The sequence below is a fragment of the Pelobates fuscus genome, chromosome 3, assembly GCF_036172605.1.
Source record: "Pelobates fuscus isolate aPelFus1 chromosome 3, aPelFus1.pri, whole genome shotgun sequence".
In the NCBI taxonomy this organism is placed as follows: domain Eukaryota; kingdom Metazoa; phylum Chordata; class Amphibia; order Anura; family Pelobatidae; genus Pelobates; species Pelobates fuscus.
In genome coordinates this window covers 199716596-199739789 of record NC_086319.1, presented here as the reverse complement: position 1 = coordinate 199739789, position 23194 = coordinate 199716596, and the positions used below count along the sequence as shown (strand labels likewise).

The 23194-nt window shown below is 41.1% G+C and overlaps 1 protein-coding gene across 1 annotated transcript in view; it reads right to left on the bottom strand.

Moving 5' to 3' along the window:
• PDGFRB (platelet derived growth factor receptor beta) overlaps positions 1–23194 on the bottom strand; it is a 145305-nt gene that overhangs the window by 27236 nt on the left and 94875 nt on the right. Inside the window, exons 9-12 of the mRNA XM_063447897.1 lie at positions 22982–23105; positions 14356–14573; positions 9818–9912; positions 5760–5892 (exon numbers count right to left, since the gene is read on the bottom strand). Of these exons, the coding sequence (XP_063303967.1) occupies positions 5760–5892; positions 9818–9912; positions 14356–14573; positions 22982–23105 (570 nt within the window). The remainder of the gene's footprint in view (positions 1–5759; positions 5893–9817; positions 9913–14355; positions 14574–22981; positions 23106–23194) is intronic.

Here is a 23194-nt window from a genome sequence, read left to right as displayed (position 1 = left end):
CACATGTCATGTGTCCTTAAGGGGTTAAGTACATTCTATAAAAGACAGCAGCATAAATATAGATCAGGGTGTTGCAGTGAATGTGATATACTTTGCGAAGGCAAAACAAACAAAGCAAAAAACATTACTAACCAAATAGGAAGGTTTAGATGAAAATTCTTGTTCTTGGAGTGCATTTTGCTTACAGATAGAGTGCAGAGAGTAGATATAAATAGAAAATGTGCAAGTTGGACAAAACTGGTAAATAGAGTTCCGTAGGCTTTTTTTTTCTGGGATCAATTATATTAAATCAGTTTATTAAAAGGAATTATTCAAGCACCATAACCCTAGCACTACCCCAATGTAAGTTGTCAAAATGCTTACATCCTTGGAGAGCTGTATCCTTATACACCGAGCTTCCATTAGCTCTTCTGAGCTAATCCTGCCAGCTCAATAGATGAGAGCATCTGCTGATCACTCTCAGCCATGCCAGCTATGCACCACCGGGCCCAGCTCAATGTAGAGAGCCTCTGACTGTCTTAAATGGTGACTTGCACAAGGTAAGTTGTCAAAAACATATTGGGACACTAGAACACTACTGTTACCATAACCACTACAGTGTTATTGTATTTAATTGGCAAAGGAGGTTTCATGTGTTCAAACTCTTAGTTGCCATGAAGGCAAATAGTTAAGATTTATTTCATTTTTTTAATCCAAGCTCAGTTTTCAACAGTTACTGCTGATTTTAGCTCTCCGAGGGCATTTGGTCTGGCTAAAATCTGGAACAAATTCAGGAATGTTCGGGGCCTGAATTACAAAGTATGGACATTGTAACATTGTATGAACGATATCCGGATTTTACAGTGCAAATGACCCCACTCGCAGTTGGATGGTTTTGCCCCATTCAGTACGGAGCAATTCTAAATTTAGAGAAAAATCCTGAGAAAGTCAATATGAGAGTTCACACAAATTTTTCCTTTTCCTTTTGATTAGTTGAGAGACAATTTGCAAAATTTGGGGTCATACTGGAGTAGGACTACAATTTTTTCTGGAGAAGGGTGGATTTGGTTTAGCTAGAGAGTTTTGGGCAGATATTTATAAACATTAAACAATTCATTAAAATTATGTCTATACACATGAATTTATTTGTTCTCACTTTATCTTTAATGTAGCTATTGTTTATTGCTTTTAAATAATAATAAAAAAAAAACTTGTTGAAAACAAGAATCCAGACAGATTTTTTTATTTTAATAACGTGTATGAGGATTTATTAAGATATTTTCCAAGATTGTAAAGATCCTGTCATTTGCACCCTGGAATCCTATAAATTATGTAGCATATCACACATTATGCAGGCTGTTACTATTTGGGGTAGTGATGTCCCGAACGGTTTGCTGGCGAATAGTTCCTGGCGAACATAGCGTGTTCGCGTTCGCCACGGATGGCGAACATATGCGATGTTCGGTCCGCCCCCTATTCATTATCATTGAGTAAACTTTGACCCTGTACCTCACAGTCAGCAGACACATTCCAGCCAATCAGCAGCAGACCCTCCCTCCCAGACCCTCCCACCTCCTAGACAGCATACAATTTAGATTGATTCTGAAGCTGCATTAATATATATTTTTTGTATTATTATTCATTTTTTTGTGTGATTATTATACATTATCCTCCATAGCCAGTAACCTGTGTTTATTATACATTATTCCCCATAGCCAGTAACCTGTGTTTATTATACATTATCCCTCCATAGCCAGTAACCTGTGTTTATTATACATTATCCCCCCATAGCCAGTAACCTGTGTTTGGGGGCGGGGGGGGCCTAATGTCCTCCCCCCTGGCCCCCACCCCTGAGCGGTGGGTGGAGGCCCTAAACAAAAGTAAGGGGGGGAGGACCTAATGTCCTCCTCCCTGACCCACACCCCTGAGCGGTGGGTGGGGGCCCTAAACACTTATTGGGGGGGTGGACCTAATGTCCTCCTCCCTGGCCCCCACCCCTGAGCGGTGGGTGGGGGTCCTAAACAAAAGTAATGGGGGGAGGACCTAATGTCCTCCCCTCTGATCCCCACCCGAGTGGTGGGTGGGGGCCCTAAACACAAATTGGGGGGGACCTAATTTCCTCCCCCCTGGCCCCCACCCCTGAGCGGTGGGTGGGGGCCCTAAAAAAATGTCCCCCCTAGGTGACTTGGGGTCCCCAAACCCCTAGTCACTCCCTCCTCCCCCCCCAAAAAAAAGTATCCCCCTACCTACCCCCCTCACCCTAAAAATAATGAGGGGGGACCTTTAACTAAGAACCTGTAAAGAAAAAGAAAAAAAACTTATCATTCAATGTTTTCTTTCTTCTAAAATCTTCTTTTTTCAGCCCCAAAAAAGGCCAAATAAAAAACCATAATAACCAACGCAATTAAAAAAAACAAACAAAAAAAACGAGCGCAAAAAAAAATAATCCATCTTCACCCGTGCAGACTGAGCTCTGCAGCATGGGGGAAGGCTTATAAAGCCTTGCCCCGCCCTGCAATTAGGCTCAGAGCACTCTGATTGGTGAGTTTAAGCCATCCAATCAGAGTGCTCTGACAGGTAAATGAAGAGACTGACAGGTAAGTCTCTACATTTACCTGTCACAGCACTCTGATTGGTTGGTTTGAAATACACCAATTAGAGTGCTCTGTGTCATTTTACACAGCGTGGGAAAGTTCTGTGGAATTTTCCCACGCTGTGTAATTTGACTCATAACTCTCTGATTGGTTACTTAATTTTATTTTTTACAGGTTCTTAGTTAAATGTCCCCCCCTCATTAGTTTTAGGGTGAGGGGAGTAGGTAGGGGGGTCATTTTTTGGGGGGGGGAGGGGGTGACTAGGGGTTTGGGGACCACTAGTCACCTGGGGGGGATTTTCTTTAGGGCCCCCACCCGCCGCTCAGGGGTGGGGGCCGGGGGGGAGGACAATAGGTCCCCCCCCTCTTGGTATTTAGGGCCCCAACCCGCCGCTCAGCAGTGGGGGCCAGGGGGAGGACATTAGGTCCCCCCCTTTATTAGTATTTAGGGCCCCCACCCACGCTCAGGTGGGTGGGGGCCCATCACTATTGTGGCCAGAAAGAGTCCCTGTGGGTTTTAAAATTTGCCTGCCTATTGAACTCTATGGCGGTTCGCCGGGTTCGCCCGTTCGCGAACATTTGCGGAAGTTCGCGTTCGCCATTCGCGAACGGAAAATTTCATGTTCGCGACATCACTTTTTGGGGTATATAACATTTCCCATGATTCGTGACTTTATTCAATTAATCATGTGTTATTTGTGCAGATTTTCTCAATTTATTTTTACTAAGCACAATATTGAATAATGAATGCTATGCAAAATTACCGTTATGCTAATTTTTTAACTGCACAGTAATGAAGTTAACGTTTGAATTGTGCATTAAATTGTACCGACATTTACAAGAGCGCTTTAAGCACCATTACCAGTGCAATTTATAGTTGTGGCTTTGGTGCAAAGAGTCTTTGATTGCAGTTTATGCATCTAAAGCCTTTTCATGCAGCTCGGCTAGTGCAAAAATGAACTTCCACATTAGCTGCTCAACTTTTGGATACCAATGAAATCCAGAGAGCACTGGGCTATCTAGCCTAGTGGTTCTCTTCAATCTCCTTGTGAAAGCTATTAAATAATAAAGTGCTTAATAAAGTACTGCCCTATGCTTGAAATGAACTAGACATCAGATACCGGTCTATTTTATGACAATTATTTAGTATTTACATATTTATTCACTAACTGGCCATTAGGGGGCAGTCTAGGTCCATGTATTTTACAAAAAAGAACTTTAGTTGTTAAATTGTTGTTTTTGTTGAAATCCAATATTTAAAACAGATTTACATATATTAATAAAATGGTTCAAAACCAGTGTGACTTCTTACAATAAGGGTTTCAGGGCTCTCTTGGCACCATAACCACTGCAGCGAGTGGAGTATACTTTTAAGTTGTTATTGAGTGTTCCTTTAACCACTATATGTAGTTTATGACTGGATTGTTTAAGTGCATATAGATAGTTCAAAAACATATTTGAGCCATGGACTAGTTTCAAGGATGCAGTGCCAGAGAATTCACAAAATGACACAGGCTATGCATATTAAAGGGCTAAAACACCGTCAGGAACCAATCTTGTTGAAAAGGTATGTAACCTACAATAATTACAAAGAGCTCCAGGATGGACTTCAGTAAATTCCCAAGTTTGATATTGTCAAAAAAAATAAATGTGTTTTCTGACATTTATCAGCTTGATACAAGTTCTACATCTGCATGAGACTCGCAGAGATAGTTATAGAACATATATTCACTAAGCTGTGAATTGCCAAGACTTCACAAGGGAATTTACATTTACAATTACTACCCCCCCCCCCCCCCCAAAAAAAAAAAAAAGTTTAGCTATGTTTCTAGCTCATCCTGAATGAAGAAATCGCTTGCATTTTCACAAGTTCATGTGAAAGCCTGGTAGCATCCATGCAATTAAAAAATTGCATTATTTATATTGTCTACAAATGTTAAGAATGCAGCCTGCAATCAATCATAGCATAAATTGCTGAAATATTTTATTGCTGGTGAACTCTGTTGTAGACAGATTAAATTACTGTTTATTGCTGTTGAGCTCTGTGATACAAGTCATTCACTTGTTGTGAATAAGGCAGCTGCCTGGAGACGCCAAATGATGTTATAAGAAAAATCAATGTTAACAAGAAACAATCCCCCTCCATCTTGCAGCGACTGCCTTAGTTGGCATATGCCTAAATATGTCCTTTGATGAACAAGGTGGCAGATTACGCCACTATGCCATAATGAAGAATACACTGATCAGCCACAACAACAAAAAACACTGACAGCTGAAGTGAGTAACATTGATTATATTGTTACAATTTCACCTGTCAAGAGATGGGATATATAACAGTCAGTTCTTAAATTTCATGTATTGGAAGCAGGAAAAATGGGCTATGGGAGTTTGCACCCACACCACTTCAATGAGCTGAAGTGTTCTGGGTGCCTACAGTGTCTGCTGCTAAGGTCTTGGTGCCAGATACCATAAGACACGTCTTGTGAAGTCCATGCCTTGATGAATCAGAGCTGTTTTGGCAGCACGAGGGGGACCTACACAATATTAGGCAGGTGGTTTTAATGATGTGGCTGATCGGTGCCTTGTCATGCCAAACACATGGGATTTGCAAATAAAGATGATAGCAATATAATTACATATCAACATCTGGAATAAAAACTCATGGATTAATCCTGACAATAGCTATATGTACAGCCTGTATATTGCATGCCTAGATAGGCTAATGGCAACAAAAGAGTTAAAAGTGCAAACATTTTTGTAAAATAAATAAACTTTATGAGAAATTATCATCAAGCGTATGTTTAACTATATTAGCATTTGGAACATAATTTAGGTGGGAGAGTTTCTAAGGCATTTCATTCAGAAACCATATGCTTTTTTCAGCAGATTGTTTGTGAGATGCTAAACACAACAGATCAATGTTCCTAGTGATAATTCAATGTTTTAGGCAAACTGTCATTCTTTTACATTTTTCTATGAAATACTATTTTAGTGCCAACCCATTGCCCTCTCTTTCCTGAGCAAACTACACCACCCTGTCAAGAAATTAGCCATTATTTACTATTGCTAACAAGTTCAAGATTAAACCAAGTGAACACTGTTTGCTCATAAGCAATGTAGCATCGATCTGCCTATAGGTACCCTAAATATTGGAACATGCATCCCTTCCCCATGCCTCTCATTTTACCTAAAACAAGTTTGTCTCTGGAAAACTCCCAGCTGGAATCATATGGAAGCTGCAGTGGGTCAACATAAATGTATTCATGGCCATCCGAACTGATAGATTCAATTACCTTCCATCTAATTTCATAACGTGGTTTCTGTGGGTTAAAGAATGCAACACAGTAACTAAGGAGTTAAACATTGTATGTATACTACACATGCTTATACATCAATATAAAATGCTTATAAAGCAACCTAGAACAAACACATCAAGGACTATATATACTAAATGGTGATCAAAAAGGAGTTCACAAATGACATATGGCCAATTGAAGTTGGAAAAATAATTTAATCAAATTCATTTCTCATATGAAACATTTTTACTAAACAGGCTAAGAGACATGAATCTGAAATATATAATTAGATGGAAACATTTTCCAAGGTAAACTGCGGAGTGAATTTAACAAATTTTTGTTTGGGAAATGACCTGTAGTTTTAGAGCGAGAAACTCTGTACAGATAATCAAACAATATTTGTAATATTTGTCCAAAATCTTGGTAGGTCTTTGGTAGTGTCAAAGTCAGCAACAGAACTACTGAGGGTGCAGCCGTTGCGACTGCACAATGGCCCATACACTAAGGGGGCCCATTTGGTGCAAATGCACTTAAGGCCACCTGGTAGGCATGTGTCAAGAGGGGCCCGTTGTGGCCTTTTAACAGAGCAACCAGCTCCTTTAATATCATTAGGATGTGAGAGCCTATCAATTCCTCCCATCTAAAAGAGTCACACTAGAAGCAGAGAGGTGCTGTGGACCAGGAGAAGGCAGAGAGGTGCTGTGGACCAGGAGAGCATGCCCAAAAATCCCAACAGCCTCAGCCAGCAGGCTGAAACTCAGGGAAGTCACACTCTTGCACCCAAAAGGAAGTAAACTGGAGTAAAGTGTACACATGTGTACCTGCACGTTGTCAGTATGTGTGTATATGTGTCAATGTGAATATGTATGTATGTGTATCTGTATTAGTTTGTGTCACTATGCGTATCTGTGTATTTACATAAGTGCCTGTGTGTGTGTGTGTGTGTGTTTATGTGTCCATGTATATCTGTATATAGTCAGTATTTGTGTCTGTGTATCTGCATGTGTGTCAGTGTGTGTATCTTTGTGTGTATGTGGCAGTATATGTGTCTCTGCATTCAAATGCCAACACTACATACAAACACACCCCTGCATTTAAACGTCAACACTACCTACAAGCACACCTCTGTATTAAAATGCCAACATTATATATAAGCACTTTAATTAATTCAAAAACCAACACTACACCTAAATGCATGCTTGTATTCACACGCCCGGACTATGTACAAAAACACTCTTTCATTCACACACAGTTACTACATACAAAAACATGCTTACAATCAAACACACAAATACTGCTCAGTGCTAAAAACAACCCTGCAAGGGTGGGAAAATGTTAGAGCCCCAGCTGGCTCAAGTTCAAGTGCATGCTTGGAATTATCTCCGATTTTATCACATTAGACAGAAGCTATACTTATTATTAAAAATAAGCTTAAAATATAACCATTAAAAAAATACTCCAGGGGGGGCGGAGCTAACGGCACAGCGATGCAGTCGCCATTTGCAAAAGCTCCACACGGCCGGCGCAAAAAACGGGGAAAAAACGGCACACCCGCAGCCCATCGTCTACAACTGCCGCCCGGAACAGCTTCCTAACACCCTGCTGAACACGCAGATGCCTTTCTTTCCGCCATCGGGCACGAAACGCCACGTTAAGAGCCAAGGGGCCTACCGCACACGCGACCAGTACCTCACCAGGGAGCTGACGGCCTGGCTCGGACAGGGCCCACAACTCATAGAGGCAGACTCCCACACAACGGAAGAGATGGGTCGGAGGTCCAACAAACCTGCAGCGAGTACCTCCACGCCTAACCGGAGTATAGGCAGCATGCTGCAGCACCCTCCACCCGCACAGGCCCGCGCGAACACAGCAGCCTCACCTGTAAGATCTGAGGAAGAAGGCTCAGAACACAGCACAGCAGAGGCAGACACAGGCAACATAAAGGCACAGGCAGCTGATGGATTAGCCCCAGCGACAAAAAGTGACATCCAGTCCATGCTGGCAGGACTCCAAGGTAACCTATAACTAATGTGGCAAGCAGACCTGAAAGGGTTAGCAGCAGAGGTACAGGCAGTATCAGCCCGAACACAGGCCACGGCACAAGAGGTGACAGACCTGAGCAAGGCCCTAAACTCGCTTAAAGACACAGTTACCCAGATGCAGACAATACAGGATAACGTCTCCAGGCAAGTCAACATCTTAGACGACAGGGGTAGAAGAAAGAACGTCAAGATCAGGGGGGTGTCAGAAAAGGTGCCGTTAGAGGAACTACCCCACTTCGTAAGGCGCCTAGTGGCCTCACTCATTCCCAACAGGCTGGCAAAACACTTTACGTTTGATGGCGTATATCGCATAGCAAAACCCCTAAGGGCACCTAAGTCAGCCCCACGAGATATAATCCTACGATGCCAAACCTTGACGGACAAAATAGCCCTGATAACAGCCATGAAAGGGAAAGCGCCCTATGACTTTGAAACACACCAAATTACATTCTTCCAGGACTTAAGCAGAGACACATTATCTTGGCGCAAGAGCATGCAGCCCATGACCACCACCCTGCAAGCAGCGGGTCTAGTTTACAGATGGGCGACCCCCAGAGCGTTATGGGTGACCAAAGACGAGCAACACTACAAAATTACCAATGTGGAAGAAGGACCGGCCTTGCTGTCCACACTGGGAGTCTCTAACATTGCCACAAGGGCGGACTCCCCGCACCCAGGACCCGCGACGTGAACCCTGGACTGACTAATCCAAAGACCTCCAATTCTTGCTATATTGTTATATTAATGTTTAATGATTGTATGTTCTGCTCACTACACCAAGTTATGTCTCACCTGTCTTTTTCTGTTTAATCTCAGATGTGGCATGCACTGCCCTGTGCCTTTAAGGCAGTACAACTGCACACTGCCCATGCCCCCCCCCCCCCTAATGCCTCAGGGTCAAGAGGCATAGCAACCGATGGAGCGCATGTTCACTTTGACCCAACCTTTTTTATTTCACATAGACCTTCTCCACAGTCTTAAGAGCCCAGCCCTAACACGGCACAGACACTTATCCTCTGACACATACGCAATCCCCAAGTAGACGGCTATCACACTCCTGGTCCTCACCCACGTATCCATCTTTCTACAAAACGTACAGCCGTAAGGTACCAGCCTTATGCCACCGCCAGTGCAACCCTCTACAACCACCCTAGCTATGGCACCTACAGCCACCACTGGCATAGGCGACCACATCATTACTACTGCCTAGTCCTACATACGAAAATGTGCACTACTATTCTTAGCCCCAAAGGCGGGAGGCTTAGCTCACTGATTAATTTTATTTTATTTTATGTACTTGCTTATAGGACGTACCATACCAAGTCTATATCATTACACCAACACTGAAAGTAAAGGTTTTTAAAGAGAATCGTTCACTCCCTATAGCCCAGAGCTATTACGCGACTCACCTATGCACTATACGGAGACTAGCCATAGATCTGAGATGTACTGTATCACCACTACACATGTATAAGCAACCCAGCGAAACTCATAGATTAACCAGCTCGGTGAGAATTAGTCGGATCCCTAATAGCAACTGTCTAACACTTTACTCTAAGATGTGTGTAAATTAAGCATGTAATTAACGGTCCTTATCTTGCAATTCATAAACGGAATCCGTTAATGCATAACCTATACGTTATAGAACAGTTTATAGTTGTCTGTTTCTCATGTTACAACATTTTAAAGCTGTGCTAGCCAACCACATGACAGAATAGGTTAATGTTCATGACAAGCCTGCAGATGCTGTTGGGGCGCTGCAAGACTAAATGTATGTTCTTTAATATGCACAAGAAAAATAAAGATACTCCGTTTATGTAGCAGGGATAAGAATGTTTAAAATACTTTTATTTTTCTTTAAACTTTCTCATTAAAAAGGTATGCTCTCTATTTTAAAGTACTCTTACCTTGTGCAGCAAAATGATAAGAATTGACAGGAAAATTATGATTAAGGCTACCAGTGCTAGTATAACAGACAAAAGAACAACTTTGAAGGGCCAATCTGCAAAAAAAAAACAAAAAAAACACAAGCATGTTAACTTACAAATATTGTATATAGAATATAACAAAAAAGGTTCTAAAACTTTCTATGCACCATAGACATGTAATAACTCTCCAGGATTGCCGGACACAGTCCTAGTTTTACTTCTGCATAGTGTGCTTGTTTTCTCACAATAAAAACATACTCAGCAGAAGTTCACATAAATCATTTACATAAATATTGGTACAGAGGGATAATAAATTCTATTCCATTTTATTTATAGCAAATAATATTATACAGAAACAAATTACAGGAACAATTAAATTAATCCTATAATATACTGAAGATACTTGTGAAAATTTACCAAGCTTATCAAGGTATTTTTTTATTTTTTATTTATAATCTTTATTATTAAGGTATATAATCAAGGTATTAATATATCGATTTACTTGCTGGCATAGAGCAAGTATTAGTCATTTAGTGACTATGATTAGCACAACCTTTTCTTGTGCCTAAAGGAACACTATAGGGTCAAGAACACAAACCTGTAACCACCATTTAGGTTGCATGCCCCCCCTAAACTCCCTTAGAAGCTGTTAAAGCTTACCTAATTTCCAGCACCACCCCCGATCTGCCTTCTTCGTGACATCATCACAATTTGCGATTTTTAGCCAATCTGCACCTCCTCATAGAGATGCATTGAGTCAATGCATCTCTATGAGGAAAATTCTGCGTCTCCATGCAGGGCTTGGAGACGCTGAATGCCACTCTCTGAAAAGACAGTGCTTTCAGCAAAAACCTGTAATTGTTCTGGTGACAAAATATGTAGACATAATTACATAATTTTACAGTATACACAGATCTCTTGCAGATACATTTGTTCCACTGAAGATCAGCACTGGAGCGTAGTGAAAGGTAAGTAATGCTTATTTGGCTAAATTACACTTTGCATTGCTTTACAATATTAAATAAAAATTAGTACATCATAAGCTATTGCAAGGATACTAAAATTAAAATACTATGCTTGTTGTTTGTTTTTTAGCTTCTTAAAAGTAGCCAGCAGTCTGGTCACATGAGGCTACATTTATTCTCACATATGGCCACTATGACCAGCTATGGGAATATGTGCTTGATTATGATCACTAGAACTTGGATGTGACTGCTTGGTTGACCACAAAAAGGCAAAACATCCGACATCCAATTTTGAACCTGAAATAAATTATATACTTATATACTTTCTATATACTATACTTATATAAATAACTTATAAAGTATATATAACATATACTTTCCATCATCATTGAAAATGTATAAAAAAGAATTGTCAAAACAAACACAATCAGGAAGTAGAACCTCAATCACGGACACAAAAAACTTCAAGCACTCCGCAAAACAGCTTGAACTAAAAGAGAAAAGAAAACAAGTGAACAGTCTCTCATGATTGACCAAGGTCCCACAATCAAACCAAAGTATCGAACAATGCAAGCAAAAAGTAAACTTCACTAACATTAATGCCATAAATTGATAAAGATAGAACAGATTATAATTCAAAAAAACAAACCATCAAGGATATTAAACAAAGACATAATAAAGAAGTGCCTGAAAAACCGCACTATGGACCAATTACATACCAAAAAAAGAATCAATATTCATGAGTGTGAGAAGACAGCATGTTATGTTATGAGGGAGCACATATGAAATAAGTAGCTAACCTGGAGGGACAAAGCTAAGCTGTAACCTCAACATAACGATAAAGGTCAGAAACAATGCAAACATTAGGGGAATCTTGAAAGTATAGATGAAAAATGGAGGTTGAATCAGACAATGCAAAATAGACAAAGTGACAACCTCAGGTGAGAAAGAGAAACCACTTATGTCAAATGCATGAACATCCAAAACACACCTAAAAGAGATAAGATGCAATAATAAAGTTCACATTGTTGGGCCAATACTAAAAGCACTGCAAAACAACATCCACATCCAACAAATGGGAATACTTAGGCCGTCTTGATACCATGTAAAAGTCAGAAGATAAGGGGATCCTGGCTTACTGGCAAACTGTGAACTGGAATGTAGGCAACCGAAATAGCGGACTGCATCACAGTAACTCACTGGTAGGACCCTAAAGAAAACTAGTGAGACAAGAAATTTAACAAGGCCGTCAGAGGTGCAGTAAAGACAACTCTTTCCAAATAACGGCTACTCCAGGAGTTCCATGAGTAAAGATAGCATCGGCAGACGGCATGTTCCCAGAGCCCATGATTGCCACAGCAAATTTTCAGTTGCCTGCGATAGGCCACTGACTTTCCCAGATGCCCGGAAAGCATCCAGGCCAAAAGCTGTAGAGGAAATTGAATGGGCAGTGGAGAAAGATTCCCCTTGATGTTCATAAGAAGTCATTATCGAAGGAAGGAGCAGTAGGTCCTGGAATGACCGGCCCAGGAGATCCAGAAACCAGGCCTGAGTTTGCCAAAACAGAGTGATCAGCAGTAGAGACACCCATTGAAGATCACCTGATGCAGAACTCTTTTGATCATAGTAAACAAAAGAGGCTACACCTGCAGGAACACATCCACAGTTGTGCAGTTAGATCGGAAGCCAACTGAAGTAATTTTGGAGTTGACAAATAGTTCGCGAGGTGAACAGATGCACCGAGAAGGGGGCCGGCACCTCGTCCAGGTGTTGTAAAACCACCACATTTAGTCTCCAAATGCTGCAGTCCACCAATGCCTGGAGAACCGATCTGTGCTGAGATTTGTTGCTTCCAGTAGATACTCTACCTTGAGAGTAATGTTGCGAGCAAAGTAGAAGCGATAAATATCCTTCATCACTTTCGAAATGATGCAGGGTTGAGTCCTTCCAAGTCGATCAATACATTGCATTGCTAAAATATTTTCAGGAGAATCCAACATTCTGATAGATGTCCAACCAAACTGCCTATTACAAACGACCCAGCTATCAATGACAAGTAATTGATGTGTAAACATGCTTCGGCATCTTACCATGGACGCTTACCCCATGGCTGGTGTCGGACTTCACAACAAAATACAGTGATGGTCCGAATATAGCCTTGCTATTCCAGGCTTCCACCAGTGAAGTTCCAAACTGACCTCTTGCATAAGAGGAACCAGATGATCTTGAATGCAGAAAGGCTGCCTTGATGTGTTGCATTGCTTGATAATGCAGGGGACCCGGACCAGGATGGAACATTAAAAAAGATGGACCAGACACACCAGCATACATAGAAGGATTTGATCCCAACAGAGAACCTGTCAGAACTCCCTACTTATTAATGCAAAAACTGACATAACTCACTATAAAATACATAAAAATTTCAAGCATTTAAAATCACAGAACATGAGAACTCTGACCTGATGCAAAGGCTGCAATGAAAAAGGAGGAGTCTTAGTTGCGCCGGCCTTATATTACTTAATACTAGTTTTTCCATTGGTTGATATTTCTCTGTTCTGATTTGTGCTGCTATGGAGTTTTAGTAACATGGTCAAATTGAAAACCAAGTGGTAAAACTTGGCCAATATTGATGTTGTGGAAAATTCTCCAACTTGCTAAGGTCACAGTTTACCCATTTGTTGAAACGTTTCCTGTGTGATTACACCTGCTACCTTATGCCATGGACTTTTTGGTTCAATCCAGCTGAAAATTCCTCACAAAAGGCATTTGGAAGCAACAAATTCAGACAGAGACAAGAAAGCTGAATATGTACTTTGATGTATTAGTTATATAGATTTGCAAATAGAAGTTTCGAGATTTTCAGAGGTGTGCATAATTAAGTCTCAATGGATGTGCATGATTAAGTAATAAGCTGTGTACATATTTAAGCAAACAGGTTCAGACGTTTTGTACAATCATATTACAGAAAAAGATGTATTATCATAATAAGGGGGCTTGTCTTTTTATTACTAGGATGTTCGCTGTAAGTGCTAAAATGCACGTTTTTCTTTTCTTATCTACAAAGCTTACATAGCAGTAAAACTGGTCAGAACTAGCTCACACTAGGAACAACACTTTAACAACACTGTAGCAGGATACAATCTGCTGGCTAAGGCTATTTACAAGTCATTGATGGGCATTGCAGCAAACCCTTCACCATTTTATCTAAACAGAAAACTGGTTTAAAACCAAAAATTCATTTTCATTTGTTTCAGTTTCATTAAGAGGTTTCAAGCAACAAAATAACAATCATAATTGTGCATTATGTGCCAGATGAATGGAGTTAGATCGCCTCTTCCAATATTGTTAATGTAAAGCATAGGCATCAGTTTCGATATTCAAACTGATATTTATCAGCCTTTGATAAGTCTTTAACTGCTGAGATTTAATTTAACCCAGTAAATAAAACATATCATCATAATTAAATGGAGGTCATGGTTTGAAGAAGTTTTAAGTACTTAGATGACAATCAAAAACATTTTCTTGATGACATTTTCCTTTACATTTACTTACAATTTGGCACAAGTGTGACATCTCGGTAGTAAGTTCCATATTCATTGTTGATGGAACAGCGAACAGCGAGGGAATCCTTCAAACCTTGGAAATAAAGCACACTCCTCAAATGGTATGTACCATGTTCCACTGAATAGACCACAGTGTTGTTTGTGTCATACTCCAGCAACAAGGAGCTATTTTCAAGATGGTTCCAAGTCTCCCAGCCTTTGTTACACCTGGTGCATTAAAGAAAGCTTTGTTCAAAAGAGAACATGGATTCACCTAAGAGCTGTATGTTTATCAAAGTATCTGAAAATATTGTGCACATTTATTTTGCCTTTAGTTTAGAACAAAATATTTTAACATTGTTTTGAATGAGTACATTGTCACAAAAAGCATTTATATTAAGGATTCTTTTGCAAACTGGAAATGCTAAATGACTGTCTCTGTATATGCTTACAAAGGGTTCAGTTATGCAAGGAAGTTAATAAACTGAGCAGGGCAGGTCAATGGCTATTCTTTGAGCTTCAGTTTCAAATTGATGTGTAACAACGAGGTGGTGTTTATAAAAGAGGGCCAGAGTTACCCAGATCCCTTGGCCCACATAATGATTTCCCAAGAAAATACAAACACATATATGCATTGGAATAACTCAGAGGTCTATGGTGTTGCTTGGAAAAAAAAACCATTCAAACCACTAGGTGGCACTCTAATTACATGTTTCCAAAAACAAAGTGTCTATAGTAATATATATTTCATTATATTTATTACTATAATTTACTAAATCTATAAAACACGTTTTTATTATACTAACACTAATAATTGTAAAAAGGCAATAAAAAACTAATACATAACCAAGTGAGAAGTGTTAGAAAAGTAGGGTTAGGGGCTTTGTCTAAACAGAGGCAGCAAGACAAAGACCACAGAAGGGTTACCTGAAACAGATCTCCCAATAAGGGGGAAACCCAGAACCAATTTAAAAGAAAAGAAAGAAACAAGGAGTCTGGGAGGCCACCCCTGACGAAGGTGCACACGCCGTGCACCGAAACACACGTTGGGCAATTTCTCTCACTTCACAGGGCACACATTATCACGTTTGTGTACTATACCATGTACATTTAAGAATGGAATATTTTAATTAGCACTTTATTTTTTCTTTCTCTATTTCATACTCTGACTGTCTAGCAAGTTTAACAGGGAGAGAGGCTTTTCCTTTATCTATGTTGCATTTTCTCTCAGTATAATAGTATTAACTATATGAGGAAGAATTGCTAATTTAACTAATCTATTTATCTAAGTAGGTAGATATCAATGACCTATTATTATCTTTATTAGCAAGCCTCAATCTACATTCAAATACTAGATTTTCTCTCAGTATAATAGCATTAATTATTTGAGATAGAAATGCTAATTCAACTAATCTATCTATCTAAGTGGGTAAATATCAATGACCTATTATTTCTATTAGCGAGCCTCTATTAACATTCAGATACTGGAGTGAATTTTTGCAACAGGAATCAAACCATCTCTCTGTATCCTGCTAAGTGGATCATAAGTTAACTATTTGAGATCCCCACATTTTTTGGCCACTTCTAATGAAGCCTATACTGGGGGGGTTATTTCTGAGCTAACTTTCAGTCAGAGTAAAGCCTTAATAGCTTTTGTACTCACTTTGACTCTCTTTGACTGTTTGGTTTTGAGATAAGTGGATAAATGGAACTGCTTTTTAATAATACCCACTTAATATCAGTATTCTAGACTTCACTTTTTGTTCAGACTTGAATGAGGATATTCTATTTTTGTATCTGGGAGGCCAGAAAACCTTGAGAATGAAAAGCTAAAATAACAATATCAAAATGAATCTTTATTAAATACAGAGGGTAAGACTAGCAAGAGACCTAAAAGAAATGTACACAAAAAACCAAGGGGAGATGGAAGTTCTAAATAGATTATAACAATAATCCTTATTGAAAATAGCATAGCAACAAGCCACCACTGAGTAAATATTGATCAATTAGGAAAGAAAACAAGGGAAAGGGGCGTGGTATCTTAAAGGAAGGTAGTAGGTCTACTCCCACTAATTCCTCTTTAAAAGGTAAAAAAATATTTAACCACTAATACGCTCTATCAAATCCACTGGTATGTGAAGCCTTTTTAGTTTCTCCCTCTCAATGTTTTCTGGCCTCCCAGACTCCTTGTGTCTTTCTTTTCTTTTAAGTGAGAAGTGTTCATTCATCTAAGGAAGGAAAAGAACCCCAAAATAGAACTTGGATAAAAATATGTAACTTCAACAAACAAAAAATGTCAAGGGTGAATACATAAACCAAGTTTAATGAGTTCTCAAAGGTTCTTAAGATTAAATGGATATTTCTTGATACAATACATTTGAAAGCAACCTTTAGTGGTACAGACCATCAATACCCTTTTACGTTATTGCTTAGTATAGATTTGTACCTGTCTGACTCTTTTTTCTCTCTTTCCCACAGGATCATATCCGACTTCCTACTACTATTTTTCCATCCCTTGTGTCTAGCTCTCAAACAATATCTCTTGTTCGTCCCCAATAACATTACTCTCTCACCTCCTTTTGGTTTGTCTTTCCTTTTCTTAACAAGTCCCTTTATGTCTGTCTCTCACAAACCCATTTATGTCTTGTTCTTTGTTTGTTGTGTCTGACTCTCTGCCCCCTTACTTTACTTAGATAATGAAATCAATAATATTAACCGCCTGCAGCGAGCTTTCCTTACTTTGTATCATATGTATGTGTACCTGGGCTAATGTCTGGCGAACCATTGGCTGAAATTTCCTTTTATAGCTAAGAACTATCTATCTGATCTTCCTTGTGCCTCTGAAGGATTACATCAAGTACCAGGCCCACTTCAGTTATTTGAAAGTGGTCATCGTGTCTGAAGTCTGTATGTGCTGTGTTCCACCAAGAATACATCCTCTATAACTCACCTTGCAGCACACCTATTAAGCATAGGAGGCTGGCAGGACTATAGAAGACACTGGCCAAGGTTCTTGGTACTTATTACAGCCACCAGCCAACCTCTGCTTTAAAATATACATCATGGGGGCGTGGTCTGGACACCGACGAGACAAGTCGCATGTAGCTGAGGCTCTGTGCTGAGAGGCCTAATCTGAGCAATTGAACCGCATACAATGCCAAAAATAACTCTTACCCTAAAGCAAAAAGGCATGCAGACCGGACGGATAAGACACAATTTTATGCCCCAAAAACGAGCCAAAACAAGGCTTCATCTCCGGTTGCTGAAATCCAAGATGGCGCTGACAACAGCATGGAGTCAGCCCCTCAAATCACTAGTGATCCAGCACCACAAAATCAATCAGTCATGCAAAACATGTTGGACGAAATGTCTGAGAAAATCCTGAAGATGCTACAGGCCTCCATAGGAGACCTGAGAAAGGGGCTACATGACTTATGCTCCAGGACATCATACGTGGAGGAGAAAATGGCCGACTCGCCAGCAAAGTAGAACAGCTTGCAGCCCACATAGGAGCACAAGATATTAAGATGGCTGATATGGAGGACCGAAGCTGCCACAACAACATTACTATCACGTCAAAGAAGCTGTCCTCCGAGGCAGCCAAACTCACAAAGAACTACCGGAGCAGTATCATAAAGTAATGCTGTTTTCTGATGTCTCAGCGTTCATCCTGCAGAAACGAAGGACATTTCACAACATCACGGAGGCACTACGAGCCAACCGCGTCGTGTACCGCTGGGGATATCCTGTCAAGATACTAATGCAGAGAGCAAGCAAGACAACTGTACTGCTCACCCCGGAGGAAGGAGCCCATGTCCTCAGAGAATGGGGCATTAAACTAGGGCCCTGGGAAACGGACATTGGAGCCACTGAGGTTATCGCCGGAGTGGAAAAGGGCAAATTGAACATAGACTGTGCACACCTGAGATTTTGAGAGACCATCCTGAGTGGCCACTGTTGACCCACAAGTACACATATCACACAGTTGATAATGCTATTGTGAACACTTGGTTTAACATTGATAGTCAGTACTCTTTTCTTAGCTAAGGTAACTTGCGTAGACGTTATAGTAACATTAAGAGGGATAGGGATGCGGCTACTACCTGATAGGGTTGGGGTCCAGTGTTGTGCAGGGATGTATTTACCACAAGGCAAACAAGGCATTTGCCTAGGGCGGCACTTTCAGGGGGGGCCCCAAAAAATGCCACCCCAAGTTCCCAGACAAATGTCTTGTTTGCCTTGTGTTCTGGGGCTGTCCACCTTACTGTGAGTGTAGCTGTCAGTGTGTCTTAGTGAGAATGGGTGTGCCTGTGAGTGTGTGTCATTTTATGTGTATCTGAGAGGGGAAATTTAGATTTTGGGGTGCCCGAATTTAGTTGTGCCTAGGGCAGCACAAATCCAAAATACACCACTGGTGTTGTGTCTGCGCCATCTATAGTGTCTAAGAAGACACAAATACCCCCAAAAAATTTTTTTTGGGGGAGATACATCCATGATATGGGTAAGGGAGACATGCAGTATGGCTGGAGGTTCACAATTTAGATGTACAGCTACGAAGACCCTTGGGGATAACGGCCTCTCCAGGAAAGGAAACAATGAGCTTCTACCCCCGCATCACTTGGATGAAGTGCCGAGCCGCACAAAGGGCACTGAACATTCTGGTATATACTTTATTTTATGTTTGGTTATGTTTCCTTGTTGTTATGTCCATTGGTATACTGCTGATTGCGTTTTCCACCTGGGACATTGTTAAGGACCAAGTGGGTGGTCCAACTCATACACACTTTAAGGAGCATACCTCCTTCATTGAACATTTGCTCACACATTTACGTTTCTGCCACTCCCCTTATGGGATGCTGACACTGACACCAGGGGATATGCCACTCTGCTTGATCGCACTGGGAGGAGTGAGCAGCCCCGTTTCTCAAATACACTCGCAATACTCCGCACCACCTTTAATATCCAAACCGACATGAGAATATGCACATATAATGTAAGGGGACTGAATGTTCCAGCTAAAAGGCACCTCCTGAGTCGTGAATTGAAATCACAAGGAATTGCTTACAGGAAACCCACTTTCGTACCAATGCTCATCCCCTCTCCTGACAGCGGACTATCAACACCAATTCCATTCTACTTCCCTGACCAAAGCTAAAGGCACCTCTATTTTGCTAAGCAGACATGTTTCCTTTTCCCTACATTTGCAACTCATAGACCCTATAGGAAAATATGTTATAATCGTAGGGACGATAAATTATATGCTCTACAGAATTGCAAACATCTATGCGCCCAATAGCAACCAGAGGAATTTCTTCAGTAAGATACTCCAAATCCTGGCATCTACCCAACAGGATATCACACTCCTCTGTGGAGATTTTAACCACATCTTTGACCCGACCATAGACACCACTTTGCTAAATTCCAGCACTAGATTTAGGATCCTTAGACGCCAATGCAAGGCAATCCAGTCTGTGCTACATACATACCATTTCTATGATACATGGAGAATTATACATCCATCAGAAAGGGCTTACACACACTTTTCACCATCTCATAACTCCTACTCCAGAATCGATGGGTTTCTCCTCCTGGGATCACACTTAAACCAAATTCACACCTGTGACATAGGACAAATCACATGGTCAGACCATGCGCCAGTCACGCTCGTGATGAAAGACCTAAACGATTTCAAACATCGTAGCCCCTGGAGAATCAATGATTCTCTTTTGCTTGACCCACATTTTGTGTCTGATCTAACCACGCACTTAGAGCACTATTTAGAGGACAATATGACACAGGATGTAACACCTGGCACAGTCTGGATGGCACACAAACCGGTTGTGAGGAGGCTACTGATAAGGAGAGCCTCTTACCTCCGTAAAAACACCCCAAAACGTATGCAAGAGATACAAAAGGAGCTCTACTACTTAAATTTCCCAAATCAAATTTCTCCCACAGGCGACAAGCGCCAGCGCATATTACAACTCAATAGGAGCCTACACCAACACGCCATAGAACAAACCAGGTACCATATGAAATGACTAAAATTAAACCATTATTCCCAAGGCAATACAGCCAGCAAACTACTGGCACAGAGACTTAGAGCATGGCAAGCCTCTCAAAAAATCTCATCTCACCTCGCACACAGAATCTAAGTTCACAACACTGAGAGCAATAAGCAACGAGTTTGCACGCTATTATGCCAAGCTGTACAACTAAAAACATGACCCCAACACACCCCAACCCATGGAGCAGGACATACATACCTACACAACATACACCTGCCTCAACTAACAGTTCAACAACAACTGGAACTTACAAAACCTATAGAGTAAAGGGAAGTCTTAGCCACAATTAAAACTCTGCCATCGGGAAAATACCCCAGACCAGATGGCCTGGATAACACATGGCACCACACCTAGTTCGCACTTACTCGAGTGCTACCACACACAAGAACCTGTCCCTGGAAATGCTTAACACCCATATCATCACACTTCCAAAACCAGGGAAACCACCAACACTGCCACAAAACTTTAGACCCATATCGTCACGCAAAAAATGTTTCCAAAATCTACGCAGTCCGCCTGGGGTCTCTACCACCAACAATCATCCACAATGACCAAGTAGGCTTCGTCAAGAGTAGACAGGAATCCGATAACACCAGGAAGGTACTCAACATCATACATAGCCTCCGCAAATAGTTAAGAGTTTCCCTAGACACAGAAAATGCCTTTGATTGCCTGCATTGGTAATTCCTGAGGGCAGTGCTGCGCAGATTCGGCATTCCGGAGGGCATTATGTCGGTGGTGGAGGCCCTGTATAGCTCCCCGAAAGCACAGGTGCTCAACTCTGGATTCCTTTTGGAGCCATTTTTGTTGACGAATGCCCCCTTTCCCCCCTGCTCCATATCCTAGCACTGCCAAAATCAGAGACAAGAAAATGCCTGGGATATACACACAAATGGGCATGAGCAACCCCCCTGTATAGCTTGCATTTAGCTAACCCCACCTTCGACCACCGCCCGTGGATACAACAGGGATGCACTCATGTAAGCCACCTGTATGAGAATGATCGATTACTTGACTTCCCAGACTTACAACTTAAATACACCCTACCGAACAATACACTGTTCCAATACTTCCAATTAAAATCCATGCTGCTAGACTCTAATGACCAAGCAAGAACAGCTAATATTGGGCATATCGAGCGGGCATGTACATCCACAAACCTGCCCAGGAAGTTACTTTCCTTTCTATACAATATGCTGATCCAATATGCTGATCCAACCCAACATATACTCCCCAAGCAGTTTCATGCTAGCATGGCAGGAAGACATTATAAGATATTCAGAGAACAACAATGGGAAAAGGCCATCTTAGCACACAAACAGAGGACAAATTGTGCCTCTCACCTAGAGCAAATGCATAAGATTCAATATCGATGGTACATGGTGCCAGATAGGCTGGCGAGCATATATTCAAACACCACTAATAAGTGTTGGCAATGTCAAACTGAGAGGGGAACGATGTACGACATATGGTGGATGTGCCCCAAAGTAGCCCAGTATTGGAGAGAGGTAGAAGAAGTGGCAACTAAGGCCATGGGCAGAGAGATCATGGTTTCTGTGGCCTTCTCTTTATGGGGCTAGAGGAATTTGATAAAATGGATTCCCACCTATTGTACCATATACTAGTGGCCTTTGTGGCCTTCTCTTTATGGGGCTAGAGGAATTTGATCAAATGGATTCCCGGCTATTGTACCATATACTAGTGGCAGCCAACACACTCATAGCGAGGGAATGGAAACAGGCTCACACACCCACCAAGGTGGCCCTAATTCAGTAAATATCTCTGAACATAGAGTACGAACACGCCATCATGGTCCATACTCAAAGGGAGGCTCGGGTTGGGGGAGGGGAGGTGGGGTAATGAACAAAATGTATTAAAAAAATTAACAAAAATTTATAGCAAACACCGCCTTTAGCTATTACGGTACTAGGAGAGTGTTTTAGGGTCATAATTCCCTCCTGCATCACGACACTGAGAATTGGCAGAATAAAAACGAACAACACTTCAGTTTTACGCATATACCCACATGTACATAGTTATAGTGACTCTATGCTCCTCTTAGTTGACGCCCATGATTGGCCTATGCCCAAACTGACCAACACAAATAACACAACCGGCCTGACCCACCTGGGCACACTGGTGATGTAGAACGCCCAAACTGTCCACAGCTGACATGAACCTGGGATGGTTATGGGGAGCAGGCCCAGACAGAGTAGGCTGGAATGGGGCCAGAGTGGGGTAATGCTCAAGCATAATGTGGTAATGAGAGCCAAGCATTATGTATTATGTACTCTGAATTCTACATTCCAGGTATGTTTACTTCCCTTCTCTCCTCCCCCTCCCCCCAACATACCCCTTCTCTTTTTTCTGTACCCCAATTGAAAAGAGACAAAAAATTATAAAAATTGTCAAATTGGAAAAAAAAATAAAGATACATCACAAGTGCTGAAAACGGACGCACGCTACAGGATGCTTCAATGTGAAACATTCATTACTCTGCCTAATGGGAAATTCTGCCCTGCATAAACAATTGATTGCAAATCTAAAGAGACATTTAGTTAAAATCACCTTTTCAGTTCATTGCAGTAGTACCATTCGATGTTTGGCAAAGGCATTCCATATCCAGAACATACCACTATCTGTCCACCACTTGCTGGGTGATTGTCTATTACACTTTCTATTACTGGTGGCACTGGAAAAATGAAGATAAGAAACATATATAATTCCTGCCACAACTTGACAATTTGTCATTTTTTCTACTTCATTTAATAGTTTACTGTA